Genomic DNA, 23,138 nt, shown 5'->3' with positions numbered 1-23,138 from the left:
TAGGAACTCAGTTTAGTTTCTTTAACCTGTAGCCCTGAAAATATTTTCTCTTTGGTTAATTATTTAACTCACTTTTGAAAGAATCAACTGAATCTGCTCGACTACACTCTTAGAATTGTAGCAGCATAAGAAGTTGGCTTGCCAACAATTTCTCAAGTGGAATTAGGGCAAAAGTTTTTTAAAAAAACAGATCAAACCACTTTTTTTAATAAAGGTTTTTTTTTCTTGTCACCTTTGGTTCATTTGCTTTAAATGTGGTTTTCAAATAGTGACCAAAAGGGAGATTCTCTCTCACTAGATTTCTCGTGATTTGGAGATGCCGATGTTGGACTGGGGTGTACAAAGTTAAAAATCACACAACACCAGGTTATAGTCCAACAGATTTAATTGGAAGCACTAGCTTTCGGAGTGCCACTCCTTCATCAGGTGGTTGTGACAACCACCTGATGAAGGAACGATGCTCCGAAAGCTAGTGAGCTTCCAATTAAACCTGTTAAACTATAATCTGGTGTTGTGTGATTTTTAGATTTCTCATGATTTTGGTATCTCCACAATACTTCATCAAATCTCATCTTAACATTCTCTTCTCTAAGGACAACAGTCCAAGCTTTCTTAATGTGCCTAAATAACTGAGTCCCTCATCTCTTGTACCATTTTCTTATGCCTTTTCTGCACATCCCTAATGTTTCCCACCTTTTCTAAACTGTGGTGCATAGAATTGGACACAATACTCCAAATAGGCTGAGCCAGTGTCTTATAACGGCTAACTATAACTCTCATGTCTTTGCATTCTTTTAGCCAGGGTAAAGAACAATAGGCTCAAATATTCTGTTTGTTACTCACCATTTTGTTGTGAACCATCAGCTGTAAAATGCTAGGTGTCACCCGACTCCAGAATTCGAGGGCTGTCAAAGTGGCTGTGCAAACAAACTCATTCAGGCTCTGTAGTGTCGGAATAGAAGCTGCTTGTTCGCAGTATACTGTCCAAAGTTGGGCAAATATGAATGCATGGAATAGGGAGCACATATGTAATACAGATGTCTATGAATAAAAAGCAAAAAAAATCAAATTTATTATTTAAGTTTCTACACATAACATTAAAGTCATAGCTTTTTTTAAAACAGCTATCCCATATTAAAAACATTTATACAAGACTAAAGGAAGTGTTAATTGGTACATTACAATGCTTAACTGATTCCATGAGGTACTGTAAAGATGCTATGACTTTAACTTGTACCAACACAGGTACAGAAAAATAAGTAATACTTGAATGTATAGCCATTTGGTATTTTGTTTTGAGAAAATGGAAATCTTTCTAGCAAAGAGTTAATGACATTTATTTCAACTCATTATGTATTTAGTTAATGAGTGTTGATGCCATTTTAAAAGTTATCATAAATTGAATTGTTAGAATCACAATAGGACAGCACAGAAGGAGACTATCAGGTCATTGAGTCTGGTATGGCTCTTTTGAACAGTATTCCAGGTAATCTCCCTGACTCACTCTTTCCCATAGTTCTACAATTTGACCTCCTTCAATAATTAGTCCAGTTTCCTCTTGACAGCTGCTGTTGAATCCATGTCTATAATCCTGTCAGGCAGAGCATTCCAAATGTGTCACAGGGAAAAATGCTGGGGTCTTAATTTTTTTACAATTGATGTATGTGACTTTGATGAAAGATTAAAGGTAAAGTTGCCGTGTTCAGATCAAAGAAAATCACAAAAAATAAAGAAAGGATGCAATGGAAGATACAAGCAAGGAAAAATGATGGTTGATTAATTCATTGCCTTGAAAACAGATTCAAAGGGATGAATGTGAAACTGACACCCAGATGAATTTCAACCCGACTTTGTGCCTAAACTACGTTACTCTGGTGATACTATTCTTGAAGTGAATGGGCTGCTTCAGCAGGAGGCAAGCTCAGCACCCTGGAGATATAAATTGCTTATCTGGAACTAGTGGAAAATCAAGTAAAACCTATACTGGGTGCTGCTGCTGTGCTACCAATGTGGTCCAACAGTTCATAGAAGGATCAGGATGACAAAATGACATAAAATATTATGGTCACCAAGTTGAAGGAATGGTGCTCATTCCAGGTTTAGTTATCCCTTCACATTTTACAAAAGTCAACATATGGAACTAAGCTTTATTTTGCAGCTTGGCGACCCTGACAGCTGTTCATTAACGTGCATCAGTCTGTTTGGCTTTGCACAGAAAAAATATTGAAAATCCTATCTTTGTTGCAGACAGACCCCTAAACAAGCTCCTTAAGGAACCACTACCTGGCATCAAATAGGTTCTGATTACCACCATTCCCTTTCAAAATTGTAAAACGTCCAGAAGTGATGGGATCCAGTTGTATCCTCTGGGATACAACTTTCAACTCACTCCTGTACCCATTCCTGTCCCCATGGCAACTGAAAGTCCATCCCAATGTGCTTAATGAGGATCAGGGAACATTATCAAAATGCCCCAGAGTTGACATTTTTTATGCACTACTGCATTATATTAAACTGACACCCTGTCTATTTATTACAGGAGGATTTTAAAGTCAAAACAGATGTCTAGCACCCTAGTCTACAATAGTCCACTGCTAAAAACATATGTATGGTCATTTACTTCATTACCTTCTTTGCTGTTCATCAAATGGCTACCATTTTTTCCTATGAAATAGTTTCCACTCTTGAAAGAAATTAATACTTGTGAAGCAGTTTAATACAGTTCTGAGAGTGATAAACTCTTCCATGTTTTAAATAGCTATCTTTCAGAGGAGAATGTTACTTAAATTAATCGTAAATACAATTGGTCTGTTAGGTGTAATAATATGTTAGGCACAATAGGCAAAATAGACCGCACAGACTGACTGCTAATGGAATTTTCTTTGTAATGAGTTACAAATAGACGTGGAAATCTGTCCTTTTTTCTTCTCTGTTGTTAATTTTACACTAAATACAATATAAAATATCTGTGCCATTTAAGAAATTTTCTGGGAAAACATCTAGGTTGAAAGAACCATTATTATTCAGGAGGATTTGGAAAATTTGTCTCAAGCCAAAGATAACTAGCTAACAATGATTCATCATAAATACTTAGTTTCATATGTTAGAATTGACTATATTATCCTTGAATATAAAACAGGGATAAGGCTGGATAATAAATTCATGAACAGGTTAAATTCTTGACGAGAATCATCAATCTGTGCATCCATTCCCAGTGTCTAGAGCATCCTTATTAACTCTTCCACATTTCCACAAATTGTCCCAACACATTATCTGGATTTGATCTCCATTCTACTACCCTATTCCCCAAAGAGTTTCCACAATCTACTTCCCACTGAACCTCAGGCTGTTCCTTTCCTCTGAACGCATTATAAAATGTTTGCTGTCTGATAAACAATTCCCTCCATCTGAATGACATCATGGATACAAGAGTTAGTATGAGGTAAAGATCTGCCATTGTAGAGGAGTAGGTTCAAAGGATCAAATAGTCTACGCCAAATAGCTTCATTTTCTTAAGTTCTTATAGTTGAGGAGCATATGATTTCATCATGGAATTATTTCTCATCAAAATCTGGTTCACAGATGGCAACTACTTATTTCTCATAAAGGTCTTCTCCAGATAATTGTTCTGTCCCACTTACTGAATGCCAGGAAAACAACATTGCACACTTCAAATTGCACACTAGTCTATACTTCTAGCCATCCAGTTCTTTCACCAAATTTGTCATCGATCCTTAACATTGATCATTCATCCAGATGCCTTTCCCATCTTTCCCTTCATCCCATGTTTCATTGAACTCTGAATGAAAAGACTGCTTACTCTCAACAATTGCAACCTCCATCTTACTGGCTATTATCTCAACAGATAACTCCTCAATTCCACATTGAAAATGCATTTCAACATGGGCAAATGTGAGTTTGTACATTTTAGTAGCAAGAATATGGAGGTCACTACTTGGAAGGTGCAAGTCTAGGTAGCACATAGGAAGAAAGGGATCTCAGAGTTCAAGTACGTCAATTATCAAAAGCTGCACCAAAGGTTACCAAGGTCATTAAAAAAAGGTCTCAGCTTTATTTCTAGAGAGGCAGCATTAAAAATCAGGGAGGTATGATAATGATAAACCCAACCTTAGCTAGATCATATTTAGTGTATGATTACCATGTCATAAAAAGTAGGATAAAGAGAGGTACTGGAAAGCATGCAGAGAAGATTGACAAGGATAACATCAGAAATACATAGGTTTACTTATCAGGAAAGAACTGACAGGCTGGGTCTCTTGCCTTGAAAATGGCTTACGGATGACTTAATTGAGGCATTTTAAATTATGAAAGGTTTTTAAAAGAGTGGATGCAGAGAAAATGATTTCCATTTTGGGGAAGAGCTAAATTGGATAATCACCAAGAAATCCAAAATGAAAATTAAGAAATGTTATTACCCAATGAGTGCCGAGAATGTCGAACTCACTACTACAGGGATTGTTTGAAGCAAATAATATAAATGCATTTAAGGAGAGGCTAGACAAACACACTAGGGAAAATGGGATAAATAATTACATTGGTAGATTTAGATAAGAAACTGTGGGAGGAAGCTCACATGAAGCATAAACACCAATATAAACTGGTTAGTATTTCTGATTCCTTTACCTTTCCTTTACACACATTTCTATTTACTCCGACTCTGTATTTTTTGCTCAAATTCCATCCTATGCAAACTCAATATGTATGCATAATTCCTTGATTTCATTGAGTTCCCAACTACCCAAATTTCTCTCCTCATATGATATGAGGTGCATTGTGATGTATGAAATGGAATACATTGCGATACGTGATTTGGGGTGCCTTGTGATATATGATTTGGTGTGAATTGTGATATATGATATGGGGTAGATTGTGATGTATGATATGGAATACATTCTGATATATGTTTGCAGTGCAGTGTGATGTATGATATAGAATGCATTGTGATATATGATTTGGAGTGCATTATGATGTGTGTTATGGAATACATTCTGATAAGTACATTGTGATATATGGTATGGAATACATTGTGATATATGACATGGAATATATTGCGATTCATGATTTGGAGTGTATTGTGATATGTGATATGGAATACTTTGTGATAAATGCTTTCGAGTGCACTGTGATATTTGATTTGGAGTGAATTATGATATATGATATAGAATGCATTATGATATATGGTTTGGAGTGAATTGTGATATATGATAATGGAGTGCATTGTGAGGTATGATATGGAAAGCATTATGATTCATTATTTGAAGTACATTGTTATGTATGATATGGAATACATTGTGATACATGATTTGGGGTGCATTGTGCTATATGATATGGAGTGCATTGTGATGTATGATATGGAATACATTTTGATATTTGATTTGGAGTGAATTGTGATATATGATATGGAGTGCATTGTGATGTATGATAGGGAATACATCCTGATATGTTTTGGAGTGTATTGTGATGGATGATATAGAATGCATTGTAGTATATGATTTGGAGTGACTTGGGATATATGATTTGGAATATGATATGGAATACATTCTGATATATGATTTGGAGTACATTGCAATGTGTGGTATGGAACATATTGTGATACATGAATTGGAGTGTATTGTGATCTATGATATGGAATACATTGTGGTATATGATATGGAGTGCATTGTGATGTATGATATGGAATGTATCCTGATATATAATTTGGGGTGCATTGTGATATATGATGTAGAATGCATTATGACATATGATTTGGATTGAAATGTGATATATGAATTGGAGTGCATTGTGATGTATGACATGGAATCCATTCTGATATATGATTTGGAGTACATCATGATGTATTATATGGAATTACGTTCCTATAATGGACAGATAAAGTTTTAAGGTAAGAATGAACATAACAAGTAAAGCTAATCATAAAATACTGAATAGCAGTGACTGACTTCACACTAGCCACTGAATTTTCCTAAAACTAATTACAAATTATTTTTCATCAAATCTACGTTAATGTTATTCCAATTATTTATCTCAGCATGAAGATTGTGCATAACAACAATCATATCAGAGCGACTGTGACACAAAAAAGCTAAAACAAAATAAAATCACCTCATGAAATGTTAGAAAGAATGCACATATTTATACACACAGAAGCACCATGGAGTGGTGTACTCCTGAACCTTAGAACTTAAGTATCATTTATATAGTACTTCATAGATAATTAGGTTCCATATACAATGGAATCTAGATGCATCTAGATTACAGCATCTCCCAATCTCTGATCATACATTCAGAAACCCTGGAAAAATGAAGTAAATAGCCATTTTCAGCAGTCTATATTGTTTCTCTTGAAGTTCCAGCGAGAACTCTTCAGGCAATTCCAGATGCTAGGTTGTTGTGCAGACATATAATGTACAGTTTGCAGTGAAACCAGTGAATGGCGCTCTCTAGATTCTCAGGGTTCAGATTATAATTTGTGAAATGTTCACATTACCTTGGATTGTTCAGGAAATCCAATCAAGATAACTATAAGATGATCTGCAATATGTGAACCAGCATCCAAAGGAATGGGCATGCATGAAGTGGATCCTGAACACACAACACTATGTGTAAGAGACCCCAGCAGCAGCCATGACAAAAGACGAACATGGGAAACGCACTCAATAAATTCTTTTGGACTATAATGTTTCATGGAGGAGAAAAAGAAAAAAAAAGCAATTAGGCATTTATGGACTGGTTCATATTTATCAATAAATTCAGTGATCACCTTCAATAATACATCTTTTTAGAGTTTGTTACTTGTTTCTTTAAGGTATTATTTTGGTTTATGATTAATTAAAGAAATCTGAATCAATATTATAGACTGGGAATTACAGTTGGAATGATAGCAAAACTATCAGTGTTTACCATCATTACAAGGTAATTACAGCAAAGGCTGCCATCTGCACATGCGCAAGTCATTGTGGAAATCTGCAAATTGCCTTCAGCAACATCCTGCTTCTCTACAGGGTGCATTGGTGCAGTCATTTCAGATGCAATCAACGAAATCAGTATTTTGATTCAAAGTCTAACTATTCACGCACATTTCTCGCTAGAAAACTAGTGAAATTGTTAAGTCTTGTTCAAACAGTAGTAACCGGATACGAAGCATTCAGTACTGATTCAGTACTATGAGGTAGTGGGTAGGTGGAGGCAGGGTTGCAGGCGGATGGAATCTTGGCCAGTAATCAGCCAGAATTCGCTGAAATTTTGTTAATGGCTTTACGGCTCATTTGTGATATCTGAGATTGAACAGTCTGCTGTTGTGAAAATTCATACAGTATGGCTAAAGATGAGTTGGTTTCCCTCCCACAGTCAAACACTTCCCACTTTTGTTAAACTGGCCATTGTATGCATCTTGACTGTATAAGATACATTACATCGCAAAAGTTGGTTCATGCCATGCTCAAACATGTCTTGTAAATAATTTCCAAAGTTATGTACCTCATTTAGCCTCCTTTTTCATTTTGTGCATTCCAATTTAAACATGACCAGCAATCAGTACTGATAAAACACTTTGCTGGCCTTGTGAAAGCAAATTTATAAGCATAGAGAGTGATATTTCCTTCTAAGCATGTTTAAAAATACCACAATTTGTAAAATAATGAAATCTTTTAAAAATTATTATTTTAAAGTTTGTTTTCAAATCTTGAGTTCTATCCTAATCCCATGCATTTGTATCAATTTTTATTTTGTTTTCTGCAATAAATGAGTAACTCAATCGGATTGTCTGACCAGCCCGCCAGACACTGACTACATATGGTGCCAGATTCAAAGTCATGTCAGAAAATAGGAAATTGAAGCTCGACATAAATTCTTTAACATTTTGCTAAATGTTTGTGGCCAGTTTTTTGGAGGCCAGTAGCATGAACGACCCCTTCACGATGCCCACAAAATCCAGACAAATGTAATTTTCAGAAGACTGTGCTATAATCTACATTATTTTACTTGTAGAAAGTGATTGTTTCTAGAAATGAAAACTAAGTCTACATTTATGTGGCAAACATATTGCTAACATTCACCACATTACCCTTGTTGCATGGCTGACGGAGGATGATACAGCCAAGGCAAGTAGCGAAGGACTGCTTTATTATCGCGATGATTTCCCCTGGCAATTTCCATTGCTGCTATCTGTGCCAATCCTACTTTAAGGTGCCCGCCAAAAGTATCTTCATGCAAAGGCTGAGAACAAGTCTTCATGTGATCCTGGAAAGCAAAGAATTTCCAACCTATATTTAATCATAAGTAATTGAGGCCACAGCAATTATTTTCAGTGCTCCGACTATGAGGTAGTGGGTAGGTGGAGGCAGGGTTGCAGGCGGATGGAATCTTGGCCAGTAATCAGCCAGAATTTGCTGAAATTTTGTTTATGGCTTTGCGGCTCATTTGTGATATCTGAGATTGAACAGTCTGCTGTTGTGAAAATTCATACAGTATGGCTAAAGATGAGTTGGTTTCCCTCCCACAGTCAAACACTTCCCACTATTGTTAAACTGGTCATTGTATGCATCTTGACTGTATAAGATACATTACATCGCAAAATTTGGCTCATGCCATGCTCAAACATGTCTTGTAAATAATCTCCAAAGTTATGTACCTCATTTAGCCTCCTTTTTAATTTTGTGCGTTCCAATTTAAACATGACCAGCAATTAAGCTTTATCTTAAACAAATCAACGGTTAGTTTATTACACAATTATTACAGGAAGTCATTAAGTTAACAGTGATCCAATTATGAACTAAAATGTAGGTAAAAAAAGTTAAAAGTCTGTAGGGATGGATAACAGATACTTGTAACGATGAAAACAAGACCAGTCTGTTATTGTTGCAGATCTGCCACTTACTTGAACATTGTCTTTCAAGTTTGAAAACTTGAACTCAGAATTTAGCAGCTGTGATAGTTTCCGTAGTCAAATAGTTGGAGGTTGTTTCATCAAGTTGACTGAACAGAAAATGTACCTAAGTGGAGTGAGGCTCCTTTATTTTTTCCTTATGATGCTCATGGTAACCCAGTTCAAAACTGTCTCACCATGTTTCCACTTGAGGTAACAGACCATTTAGTGAAGATAATTAACCTTTAGCCATCCCAGTCACTGGTTTAGATTGTTCTCATAGTCAGGGTGCAGTGAAACTAAGAAGAGCTATTCCTGGAGAAACTACTATCACAGAATTTCTGTTTACCCTTGGAAATGATCAATGAATTTCAAGAAGATCTTTTGTGATTTCTTCCTGATATAAATATATACCAGCTCAACTCTCAACAGTGAACATCTTAACCCTGGAAGCTATTTTTGTAGGATTCTGCGACCACATCAAATAAAAAAAAGTTTTCTTTAGAAAGCGCATAATATTCATTACACAGTCATGACATTTTGCGTCTGTAGTAGTACTGGCACTGACAGTGCTGTGTACAATGATTCATAGAGTTCTGAGCAGTTGAGAGAGGTGCTGGACTACTCCAAGGAGTTCACTGAAGTTTGAAATCCCCAGGATGGGACCATTCGCTGCCGCCGATTAGCCACTGTCCTTTCACCGCCAAGGATGCTCATTGGCTGCTGAGGACGATTCGCCACCGCAAGTGTTTGTAACTCATTTTTATGTATAAACCAATAAAATGATATTTATTTCACCTCTTCTTTTATCAATATGTACTATGTTGTTGTATAAATAAAGGGGACTAAGAAGTATGAAAGAACAGGCGGGTGGGAAAACAATATATATATATTACTGGTGGCGAATAGTCTCCAGAGGTCAAACGACCCCCGTGGAGAAACGCTGGTGGCGAACTGGCAGTGGCTAATCGGCAGCAGCGAATGTGCCGTGGCGAGTCGTCACCAACTCTGAAATCCCATCATCACTCAGCAGTGCACTTGCCTGGGGTGCAGCGCAACAGGGAGAAGGAAGAACATTTCTCCTGTTTTCAAGTCAGTCTGGTGCAATGTCCAAGACAGTTATGGTTCACCAAGGAGACAGTCAATAAAATGTACCACATCCTGCAGCGGAGACTAAACCAGTGATGGAGAACAGAGCAAGGATGGTGCTAACATTGGAGTACTGGAGATCACTAGCATCTCATGCAGTGCTGCATCAGGGAAGAAACAGGAGATAAATGCAGGAAGAAAAGAAACTCATTGTCGTCTCTCTAAACAGGGACACACAGGATGAGTAGCATTGGTTTTGAAAGAGCAGCTGGACTCCCAACGGTGCAAGGCATCATTGACTGCATGAATGTGGCTGTACAGGTGCCACAGGTTACCAGAGAGATTGATGACAGCTTTAAAGTGAACCAGTCACTAAATGTGCTGTAGTTATGTGGGCATTATTATGAATATCCACTAAACTGGCAGAAGACATGATACTTTTATCCTGCACAAGTTAACCACAGCTCCCATATTTGACCAACCAAAAGTCAGAATATGACTGTTAGTGGCACAGACTGTCTGCTTTACCAACCTTGCCACCGTCTGACTACATGTTGGCAGTGTGCATATAAGAGCCATGAGACCACCAGGAACATCATGAAGCAGATTATCAGTGTTGTAAAGCTGGTTCCCATAATTGGATCCTTGGTAGGAGACTACTAGTATTCATCACTGCCTTTCTCTAATCTTATGTGTTCCCCTGAAACTAGCGCTCTTGAGGGCACAGCGTTGGGAGGAGGAAGAGAAGGGGAAAGAGAGAAGGTACCTCCAATTCTTTCACTACAAATGGGCTGTCAGTGAATAGTCAATCAGGTTTCAATTCTCATCTCCATTTAAAATTCCCCATCTTTTCATCCTTTTGTGATAAAACTTTACAGCAAACTCTTGGCCAAAATCTTGAAATACGTCAAAAATCCATTCCACAACTTTACCTAACAAAACTTACAATAACACACACAGAACTATTCACCCTTATGCACGCTCCTTGTGGCTACTTTTGCCAGCCCTAGTGCTCCGACACAATACTTCTCCAGAGGTTATAACTGGACTGTTGGAAAGCTGCTGATTTCTAACAAAGGAGACTGCAGATGATGTTGGTGACAACTTTAAATTCGAAAACCTGGCTTCGACGTGCTCTGCCTCTACACTACTGATGGCAATCTGAGCAGATGACTGACCAGTAACATAGGGAGAAGCAGTAGTGTATTAAGACCATAAGACATAGGAGTGGAAGTAAGGCAATTCGACCCATCGAGTCCACCCTGCCATTCAATCATGGCTGATGGACATTTCATTACCCGCATTCTCCCCGTAGCCCTTAATTCCTCGAGACATCAAGAATCTAGCAATCTCTGCCTTGAAGACATTTAGCATCCCGGCCTCCACTGCACTCCAATGAATTCCACAGGCCCACCACTCTCTGGCTGAAGAAATGTCTCCGCATTTCTGTTCTGAATTGACCCCCTCTAATTTTAAGGCTGTATCCATGGGTCCTAGTCTCCTCGCCTAACAGAAAAAATTTCCGAGCGTACACCCTTTCCAAGCCATGTATTATCTTGTAAGTTTCTATTAAGTCTCCCCTTAATCTTCTAAACTCCAATGAATACAATCCCAGGATCCTCAGCTGTTCCTCATATGTTAGACCAACCATTCCAGGGATCATCCGTGTGAATCTCCGTTGGACACGGTCCAGTGCCAGTATGTCCTTCTTGAGGTATATTAGTTATGGTATTGTCACTAGACTAGTAATCCAGAGATCCAGGCGAATGCTTTGGGGCCATAGGTTCAAGTCCCAGCAAGGCAGATGGTGAAATTTGTATCAATTAATACATCTGGAAAGCTAGCCTAATGCTGAACATGAAAATAATGCATTTATTTTTGTTGCAAACACCAATCTGATTTACTAATGCCCTTCAGGAAAGGAAAATCAGCCAATATGCAACCTGGTTGACTCTTGAGTGGCCAGAAATGGCAAACCATTAGCAAGCTGCAATGTTTGTTGGATGGAATGAAATCAATATCAATCAAGCTACCAGAAATGAGAATGGCATCTACAGTTAATCCTGACAAGTTCTCTTTACAAACATCTGAGGACATGTGACAAAACTGGGAGAGTTACCCCACAGATCAGCCAAGCAGTAGCCTAACTTAGTCATTCTCAGAATCATACTTTAACAATACTCCAGACACCACATCGCTGACAGGACAAATCCTCCAAGGTGTTGGCAAAGTTTTGCCCTGTGAGTTTTCAACATCGACTTTGGCTTCCTGAAATCTCAACATCACCCCATCCCATTCACCGCCACTACCTTCTCCAGCTCCGCAATTATTTTCAATGTTGAAAACAAATGGTAAAGGAGCACAGAGGGTGGCAATGGCCCTATCAGCTTAATCCTTTCAAAGCCAGACAGGTCCAGATGAAGGTGGAGGCCATGGTCAACAAGGGCATCATCAAACCAAGCCAGGGTGAGTGGAGTTTGCTGATCATCGTAGTTCCCAAACTGATAGGACTCAACAATCCTGCTGAATTATTGGAAGGTCAATGCTGTTACAAAATCAGACTCATACCCAATTCCTAGATTGGAGGACTGTATCGAGAAAGTTGGACAAGCCAGTTACATCACCAAGATGGACTTAATGCGTGGCTATTGGCAAGTACCTTTAGATTAGAGATGCAACAGTATGGAAACAGCCCCTTCAGCCCAACAAGTCCACAACGACGCCCAGAAGAGCAATCCACCCAGACCCATTCCTCCACCCTATATGTACCCCTGACTAATGTACCTCACACCAAGGGCAACTCAGCATGGCCAATTCACCTGGCCTGCGCGTCTTTGGACTGTGGGAGCACCCAGAGGAAACCCATGCAGACACGGGGTGAATGTGCAAACTCCACACATTCACCCGAGGCAGGAATTGAACCTGGGTCCCTGGTGCTGTGAGACAATTAAGGACCAGGGCCACAGATGCAAAGGCACATCACCGCCGAAAAGTTCCTCTCCATGCCATACAGAATCCTGATTTTTTCAACTATAATCATGTTTAGTCACTATCGCTGGAATCCTAAAAGTCTCTCCCTAACAGCACCGAGACTGCCCTTACACCACAAGGATGACAGTGTTCAACAAGGCAGCTCACACCTTATCAAGGACAATTAGGGACAGACAATAAATGTTGGTCCAGGCTGTAAAACCCATGTTCACTGAACACATTAAAAAAAAATAGCGAGGGCTGAGTAATAAGGTGGAAACATCTGTTGACAGAATAATAAGTCAATGTTCCAAAATAGAACTGCCACTTTGCTGAGCAGGCGCCTCAAGAATTCAAGCAATCTGCTGGAGAAAAGAATGCTGACTGCTGAGGGGGCCTGGCATCTTCAACCATGGTGATAAGCACCAAGCTGGGCTTGCTAAGGACAGTCTGGACTTCCATTGCAGCACATGCATGATCTGTGGCTTCTGCTTGTACTGCAATGGTGGCCGATACATCATTTCATTTCATTTCAGCTGGGTCTACAAGTTCTAAATTGGAGTTGACCACTTCTACACTGGAAAGTTGGGTTCCAAGCCCTTTAACAATCACGACAGGTTCTGTGACTGGCCTGGCAATGAACTAAACATCTTACCGTACATACTCATCAGTTTTCTCTGATGTGCCATCCCATTAGTTTACTCATCGGAGTTCTCCATCTTCCCCTAGACCGGCAGTGGTCCACTCAGATCTGGTGACTCACCATGTGCTGATCTGCTCTGTAATACCCTCTACACTACAAGCACTGCCAATATCCAGCAGAATGCTAAAGAGTTGAATCAAGTGCAGATGCTTCTTCTTCAGATGGTTGCTATTGTTCAAAGTTTGTGAAAGATTTGTAGCTCGGGTGCTCGTTGTTGTGGTTCTGTTCGCCGAGCTGGGAATTTTTGTTGCAAACATTTCGTCCCCTTTCTAGGTGACATCCTCAGTGCTTGGGAGCCTCCTGTGAAGCGCTTCTGTGCTGATTCCTCCGGCATTTATAGTGGTTTGAATCTGTCGCTTCCGGTTATCAGTTGCTATCCGCTGCAGTGGCTGGTATATAGGGTCTAGGTCGATGTGTCTGTTGCTATTGTTCCCACCCTTCATGGTGAACCTGCATTGTCTGATCAAGCATGGCAATTTAAAATTAAGAATTGGGGTGAGGGAAGGGGTGGGGTAGCAAGACCATTGTCACACTATCTGCAGCTTGCACTTCACACCAGATAATAGAATGAGGGTGAGACATTTTGGGAATGTGCAATGCCACAATTCTGAATATTATCGTGATGCTGAGGCTGACGCTGACAACAGATGAGTTCATGCCAGCCCAATAATTCACAGTACTATCTCCTCCAAGCCTATCCCTGGACTGTTCTCTGATACAACTGAGTGCAACCTTGTCCTGTAGGAGAGTGGGAAGAATGTGACTGGATCAATGTGGCAGTCATTGCTGAATAGCCAGAATTACGTGAAATCTGCAAGAGGTGGGTGCGAGGACAGCAACATTGGTAAGTTTATGAGAGTGAGGTGAAGTATCTGATTGTTAGGCATGAGTCCTAATTGCTGCTTGATGACTGATATTAGCACGGTGTACTCAGTTGTGTACGAGGTTGATGGTTGAGGGTGGTTAGGAAATAACATTTGAAGATGCTTTCACTGACTTTAAAAACCTGGGTCTGGCCTGCAGCTTCATTGGCAGTCCTGATGCAATGTGATTTATTTTCCCAAACAGTTCCATAAAGTCCCTGAATGCACATAACCCTTTAAGAAGTTGCAGTTAGCTGTAACTTCTGCCAATCACAGACATTCCTCAGCTGTCTTGCTGAATATGCAGTCAGTCAAGGGCTGAATTCCATAATCAAGGCACTTTGCTGAATAAACACACATTGTAATCCCTGAATCTGCTGATGAGCTTCAGTGAATTCTTGCCCATTGAATTCTAAGTTGGGAACACCTATGTTGTAGACCACATTCACAAGATTTTGGTCATTTGTTTAGGGTGGTCACAAAAAGTATATACATGTCTTTTCAGCTTCAGTAAAGGCAAGCAAATGCAAAAAAAATTATCTTCTTGTCATTTAGGAAGCCTACTGAGGCACTCAGTTCGTAACAGTATCCTTGGAGGCAATAAGCCTAGACCAGCTATGTACTTTGACAGGAATTCTCCTGAAGTATGGACAGGCAATCAGAGCTAATCCGAATCATGGTCACACTTCAATGCAGCATAACCTTTTCCAATCGCAGATCACATTTTGAATAAATTTGACTCGACTCAACATAGTTATATACTGAAATACATAGTGATTTTAACAGGAAAATAGAGTTTCTATCCCACCCAATCCCTGCCAATAGTTACTCTTCACATAAACTTTCTTTCATCCTCTTATCCACAATCTAATCCTACATGGTGTTGACATCATTTCTGTTGAAATAAATATGCTGGAATGAAATGTAACTATCTCATAACTGAGGAAATAAATTACATTTACTCTCTGCTCTAAATATGAACAAATAATTAAGAACAGGAATAGCCCATTTGGCCCCTTGAGCCCTCTCCATCCTTAGATGATGGCTGATTTTATAGTAGACTCAACTCTACTTTTCTTCCCTCCCACTTTGATTCCCTTGTCAATTAAGAATCAAATTCAGCTTTAAAAATCATCAATGAACCTGCCTCCACTCAGAGTGGAGGAAGAGAAGTCCACAGAGTTAACAACTCTGAGAAAAAGCATTTCTCCTTTCCATCTTAAATAGGAGATTCCATCTTTTTTTAAATTGTGTCATGCTAGTTCTAGTCTCTCCCACAAGGGGTAACTCTCTCAGCTTTCACTCTGTCAAGTTCCTTCAGGCTCTTATTGGTTTTAGAAAGATAATCTCTCACTCTCCTAAACTCCAATTAATAAATTCCAACTATTCTATCTTTACTTATTGTAGTAAAAAATGAGGTCTGCAGATGCTGGAGATCACAGCTGCAAATGTGTTGCTGGTCAAAGCACAGCAGGTTAGGCAGCATCTCAGGAATAGAGAATTCGACGTTTCGAGCATAAATGATGAAGGGCTTATGCTCGAAACGTCGAATTCTCTATTCCTGAGATGCTGCCTAACCTGCTGTGCTTTGACCAGCAACACATTTGCAGGTATCTTTACTTATTATACATTACAAGTACTCATGTATTTATGGTAACATATTCTTGACCCCCCCCCCCCCCCAAACCACTGAAAAGTCTGTTTCTTTTTATCTTGCTCCATTCCCTCATGCTTTTGAAGATATCTCTCGTATTGACCATTATTGTTCTATTAAAAATTTGCTATTCCTCATATTAGGTTACATCCAAATAAGCCTGCATTACATCCTCTCTAAAGCTAAAAATGCCTTCATATTAATATTAAGCCCAATTTTCAGACAGATGAGGTCAGTAGCCAAATTTTCCAACCCATTCCCACTTCATGGTGATGGCTTTCAAGATCATAAGAGCTGAAACAGAATTTTTAACATACCTTCAATTTGGTCAGTGTGTGCATATCAGCTATAAAGTCTAGCAGTTCACTTACATACTGTCGCATGCATTCCATTGCTGCCGTTGTGTACTGCAAGAGTTAATAAAGAGATGTACATTATCAAAAACTACAAAACAAAATTTGTTTCATAAAGTGTCAGATTGGTATTTCCATAATGAAAGTATTAATTTATGACTTAAACAATTACAAAGGCAAATTTGATATCAGCTACTGTACACACAGAAAATATATAATTTGTAATAATTATATAAAATGTTAAAATTCTTAAACAATACACAATTTTCAAATTAAATATGTATCAGGATATGTAAAGTAACATTACATCTTATCCTTGTCTGCACTGCTTCCCCCATTGCTATTTGCACCCAGCACCAACAACTCCACACCTAATATCTCAATAGTGACATACCCATTTCTGAATCCTAATTTAAACCTAACTGAAGCTGACAATTAATTCACATACTGAGGAGACAGCTGAAATATCAAAGGTATCCTTCACATGTTAAACTGATTCTCTGTCGACCCTTTCCGGGCTGCATTATAACTCTTGATACTTTTCAAGAAGGAGCAGAACAATCCAGCTGGTGTTCTGCTCAATATTTATTTGAATTGGCATCAATGAAACACATTATTTGACCATTTTTATCTTGATTTTTTGTGGCACCAACTGCATACATATTAGCTGTGACATTGCTGTACATTGCACAAATGATTGTACTTCACTTGCTGTGAAACATTATGGTATGCCTTGAAAGGTGATTCATATCTGTCAGTTATGCTACCTTGTTAGTCCTTCACTACAGCGCTACAAGAATGCACCAGTCTCCATCAACTTGAATTGGGAACATTTACATTAGGATTCTTCCTGTCATCACCAAAGTCACTACACACCAGTTGACAGATGAATATATCTAGCAGGACAGGATTTCAACAAGCCACACCCACAGCTACCTAGCAAAGAATGTCAGATAAAAGCCTGCAAAGCTCAGATTTCCACCAAAGTTAGGGATTAAATCCACACTTTCTGAATGAAAAGCAAACCTTTAGATATATTAAGTTTAAGTCATTGAGGTAATGCAATAAGATGAAATAGAATGATTGTATTATCACTTTAATAAACTAGTTTTCTTCTCTATTTAATAAACTAGACACATACGTTACATAATTTATATCAATATTATTTCACTTTTGTATTATCAAATGTACTAGTACTACTTAGTAATTCTGAACTATGTGCATTCACATTATGCGAGCTGGAACATAACCTTTTGCTGTGGTTCAGTAAACTGTTCTAGTTCTGCTTTTGTGAGTTATATAGTTAAAATCTTGTTACATATCCAAGCATATTAATTGGTTTACATTACAATTGTTTAAGATAGAAAACAAAAGAATGCAGTGTACCATCCCTTAAAATACCATTTTTCTGTCAAATCAGAAATACTCTTTTCATAAATGTTGTAACCCTCCCTTACTCTCTCAGAACAGAACTGAAGATTTGGTTTAAGAAAGTAAGCACACGTATTACATTCCATAAAGATATATTGGCTGGTTCAATAAGCAATACTGTGGAAACCTCATACACTAAAATGTCCAAACCTTTGATGAAACGTTCTTATTTTAAGGGAAGAAATGTATAAAATTAAATGTTGGAATATGGGTTAGTTGACTGTATAAAGCAAACTGAGGACATAATAATCACAGGAAAACAAATGAATTATGTACAATTGCAGTGTAAATCAAGTGGTACATGGAAGAAATTATATTAAATAGTTCAGTTTAAAACGCTTTTCAATTCAACTCCGAAAGTGCTATTATCATATTTTTCATGATCTTTGTTTCCATAAAACCTCAGAAACAAACTAAATTGACCACACAAGCTCCAAATGTAAGGACAAGAAAAAAAATCATACAATCATGGAAATTCTATGACAGACTAAGAAGTCATTGAGCTTATTGCATCCATGCTAATTAGCAAAAAAGCTACACAATACAATCTCACCTCTCTGTATTTGGACAGTAGCCCTGCAAATCATTGTTATTCAAATTGACCTCCAAATACATATTGAATATGGTGACAGCTTTTCCCAACCATCCTTTCAGGCAGTGAGGTCCAACTCCTTACTGCTCTCCGAATTAAAAAGGTTACCTCATCTCCCCTCTAAACCTTCTATCAATTACCTTAAATCTGTGCTACAAGATTTTTGACATCCCTTCAGTTAATAGGCCATCCCTACTTATCTAAGCCCATCATAAGTGTTTAAATCACCCATCATGATTTTAAAAGTTACTTTTGAGGTTTCCCTGCTCCCAAGCCTACCCAATCTTTTCTCACTGTTAAAATTTTCCAGTCCTGACAGCATCCTTGTAAATCCCTGGCACTCTTTCCAGTGTAATCACATCTCTTCTGAAATGTGCCAAACAAAACTGTATGGTGTACTCAAGCTGTGGTCTAACTAGTGATGTAAATAAAGTTTGTGATAATGACTTCTCAAGCTTTTGTCTATTGTATAATTATAATATTTATATGTTATAATATACTATGAAAAGTTCTAGAAAATAATTACAGTAATATCATTATTTTATTATCAATAAATCAAAATTATGCACATATCTTAAATAGTTAATTTATTAATTTTAAAAATGATCTGTTTTCATTACATCTTCATTTCAGATGTGTGTGCGTTAATTTGACTTTGTCCTTTAAGGCTCACTAGCTGCTGCAATTTTTCAAAAGGCCATCCATGTCACCTTTGTTGACAAAGTGCTAAAGAAAAGTTGGCAACCCTCATGGTCAAACTGTACACGGTTTTCAGAAGTGTCAGCAGTAATTTAAGATTGTATGCCAGTGAGTATCATCAGGTGAGTTATTCATCCTTATCTAAGATGTCACGATATTCAAGTATGATGAGAAATTTAGACTACAGTTTTATACTATTATTTAACTGACATTAAGTAGATAATCTTAAGCACACCCAAGATGTCTCAGCCAAGGATATAAATAGATAAATGTTGTGAAAGATTAATAATTCTTTAATTTGAAAAAAAACATTGAAAATATCAACACCATGCTTTATCTCTCTTTCAATAAGTGTCGTTACTGCTTTGATCAAAATCCAATTCCAGCAAATATGACATACATGAATCAAGTCCTGTCACATCATCATTTTTAAATAGTTTTAAAGCCTTTTAGAAGGTAAAACCCTTTCTCCCCCAAATCAGGTGAATAGCAAAGATGGTAGCTTCAACATTTAAGTTCACATCGATCATAATGAAATAACATGCAATCGTTTTCTTTTAATGATGGAAAACAGTTTCCCAAATAGTTTTGACATTAATTTAGCACAGAATTAAATTTTGTGGTCAGACCTTCCAATCATTTCACTTGAAAAACCTGCTACTCTTAAACGATTCCACAAAAGTTAACAGAGTTCTGTTCATGATAGACTGTGGTCTCTCTATAGGAGAGACCACACACATCATCTATTGCATCCGCTGCACCCGATGTGGCCTCCTCTATATTGGGGAGACAGGCCGCTTACTTGCGGAACGTTTCAGAGAACACCTCTGGGACACCCGGACCAACCAACCCAACCACCCCTTAGCTCAACACTTCAACTCCCCCTCCCACTCCACCAAGGACATGCAGCTGGACATCGCCAGACCATAACAACACGACGGTTGGAGGAAGAGCGCCTCATCTTCTGCCTAGGAACCCTCACAAGGGATGAACTCAGATTTCTCCAGTTTCCTCATTTTCCCTCCCCCCACCTTGTCTCAATCAAATCCCTCGAACTCAGCACCACCTTCCTAACCTGCAATCTTCTTCCTGACCTCTCCGCTCCCACCCCACTCCAGCCTATCACCCTCACCTTAACCTCCTTCCACCTATCGCATCACCAACGCCCCTCCCCCAAGTCCCTCCTCCCTACCTTTTATCTTAGCCTGCTGGACACATTTTCCTCATTCCTGAAGAAGGGCTTATGCCCAAAACGTCGAATCTCCTGTTCCTTGGATGCTGCCTGACCTGCTGCGCTTTTCCAGCAACACATTTCAGACAGATATCTAAAAATACTTGACAGTCAATGATAAACGGAAGGTTTCCTTCTTTACTATATGGTATCATGTCTGCTTTACTGTTTAGGTTTTGAAGTAGTACCTGACTGATTCCTCCATTGCTGATTTGTCTTCGTGAAGAAGGACAGCCCCCTACCCAATTCACTCATATCATGGCTACTTTAAGTGCATGATTAAAGTTTGTAATTGCATGTGAGGCTCAACTAAATCAACTCAACTATTCAAAAGCTGTTGACACTCCTCAGTTCATAATATAGCAAGTTTCATTTTAACCGGCTCTATATGAACCAGTGATAAACTGGCAAAAATTGTAGACCTCAAATACTGAGAAATTTATCATATTATTCTGTCCAACTATTACAGTTTTTCATTTATTTACCTCAATCTAAATACACTTGTTGTTCAATCAAATGGCCACATGAAATATCAACAGCTGATTCAATTTTGAGTCAATTTCTCCTCAAATACCACAATATCCAAGTAGTCAGTTGAAGATGTGAGTAACAAGGCTCTCTGCCAGTAAGTTTTATTTAAGGCAAAGTTTTATTATTATTTAAGTAATGTATGCTGTAAATAAAGTATAAGTGATGTGCATCCCCCCTGCATTACCTTTCTGTTATTGTGTGTTCTGTGTGTTTTACCTTGATTATGTGGACCGCCTGATTATCTGAAATATTTGATCAACTGGCATGCTCTTTGTCCTACACATCACTGTTTATAAAAATTTGCTGGACCTTTATTTTTCTGTAACAGGTTTGTCAACAGTTGAGCTGCTGTGCTGATGTTTGGGACGAATTTGCAATATAATTCAAACACTTCAAGAACTTCTTGATTTCCCATTTTGTTCTAGGAATGTGGAACTGTACTAATGTTTGTACCAACAGTCTTGCGCAGTGCTCGTTCTCAATCCACTATGCAGCCTACATAAGTCACTTAAGCCTTAGTAAATTCACTCTTTGCAAGAATGGTCCCCTGATGAGCTAGCTCTATTTTCTAAAAGAGCACTCCTTGTTTGCCCAGGTGTTGTGTTGCACTAGGAGGCTAGCTAGGAATATTCATCTTACTTTGGAAGATGGCTGGGCATTTCAGAGTCCAAATGATAGGATGACATTGGTAATACCCACATAGAGTTTAGAAGACACAGGTAGGCAGGGATGGCACAGTGGCATTGTTGCTGGACTAGTAATCCACATACCTAGGTAATGTTTGGAACTTCAAGTTTGAATCCCACCATGGCAGTTGATAGCATTGGAATATAATAAAAACGTCTCGAAATGAAAGGCTAACAATGACCATGAAAACACTGTTGATGTCATTAAAAATCCATTTCATTCACTAATGCCCTAAGGGAAGGAAAACTGCTGACCTTATCTAGTCTGGCCTACATGTGACTCCAGATCCAGCATAATGTGATTGACTCAAGACGGATGAGAGACTCAACACTTGCCAAAGGAAATAAAAATGACAAATTCAAAACAAGCAGGAAGTGATGGAGAAACTCAGCAGCCTAGCACCATCTGTAAAAAAACAATCAGGAGTTACCGTTTCGAGTCCAGAGACCCTTCGCCATAACTTCAGATCTGGGATCTCAATCAGATATTTCACTTTCCTGAGCTTCTTTGCTACTATCTATAGGTTACTGGACCAGGTTTTTAAATGTTAATCTGTCATCAGTAGCAGCATTAACACATTGCTTTCAGCCAAGAGACTATCAGTCATGGCATGTTTGTCTGCCTGTTTTTACAGCATTCTCCAAGAGATTTTTCAAGTATTCTCTGGCCACTTCAAAAACTCGGGAGAAATGCTCTTGGAACACTGCTCTGTAGTTTACCTTGTCTGAATGCATTAAAAAGCTCCCCTTAATTAATTTCAGAAAGTCTTGTGCACAGTGCCTAAACTAATTCAAATAGTCTTCCCACAATCTGGCAGGAATGGCAGGTTCTGACAAAACCTCATCTTTGGGAAGCTATCACCAGGAAAAATGTTGATGATGTGGGCTTGGATGTCACGTACACCAACATGTCCAGCCACTGAATTTCATGAGCTGGCTGCAATATATCCTTAAAGGATCTTGATGGTGTGAATCCTGATTGATCACTGTCTACACCTTGCTTGCAGGTCTGTCAGGGTGATCTCCATTTCCTCATTAGAACCTTACTTTAAAAGCCTTCAGTACTGTTTTTTCCTCCGCTTCAGCGTGAGCAGTCTGAGCCAGTGTTTTTAATAATCTGTGGGGCTGTTACCAAGAAAGTTCTTGGTGGTCTTCTAGACTCCTACAAATGATTTCAAATAGCCACACTGGACAGTCTTCAGTTTGCAGTGCCACCTTAGCCTGCAATGGTGGCCATCAGTCAGATGGTTGCTCTGACTCCTTGATGGTGTCAGGTCTCTCTGAGACCAGTCTGGATGCTATTACCTTTGATGCATTAGGTCATTATATAAATTCTCACTTTGGAAATAGAACCAGTCTGACTCAAGTTTGGAATACAAACAGACTCTAACCTCACACCTTTAATGTATTGTCTGAGCTGAGATATCAGTTTTATAAAACCTTAAGTTATCT

The 23,138-nt window shown here is 38.5% G+C and overlaps 1 protein-coding gene across 3 annotated transcripts in view; it reads right to left on the bottom strand.

Moving 5' to 3' along the window:
* The window catches only part of LOC132818384 (protein unc-79 homolog), a 213,267-nt gene that overhangs the window by 6,103 nt on the left and 184,026 nt on the right, over positions 1-23,138 (bottom strand). For all 3 annotated transcript variants that reach the window (XM_060829360.1, XM_060829361.1, XM_060829362.1), the window contains 4 exons: positions 16,481-16,570; positions 8,084-8,259; positions 6,509-6,692; positions 844-1,041 (listed from right to left, as the gene is read on the bottom strand). In XM_060829360.1, coding sequence (XP_060685343.1) covers positions 844-1,041; positions 6,509-6,692; positions 8,084-8,259; positions 16,481-16,570 — 648 coding nt within the window. The remainder of the gene's footprint in view (positions 1-843; positions 1,042-6,508; positions 6,693-8,083; positions 8,260-16,480; positions 16,571-23,138) is intronic.

This window comes from Hemiscyllium ocellatum, chromosome 8 (genome assembly GCF_020745735.1).
Source record: "Hemiscyllium ocellatum isolate sHemOce1 chromosome 8, sHemOce1.pat.X.cur, whole genome shotgun sequence".
NCBI classification, from domain to species: Eukaryota; Metazoa; Chordata; class Chondrichthyes; order Orectolobiformes; family Hemiscylliidae; genus Hemiscyllium; species Hemiscyllium ocellatum.
This window is presented reverse-complemented; position numbering and strand designations above follow the sequence as displayed.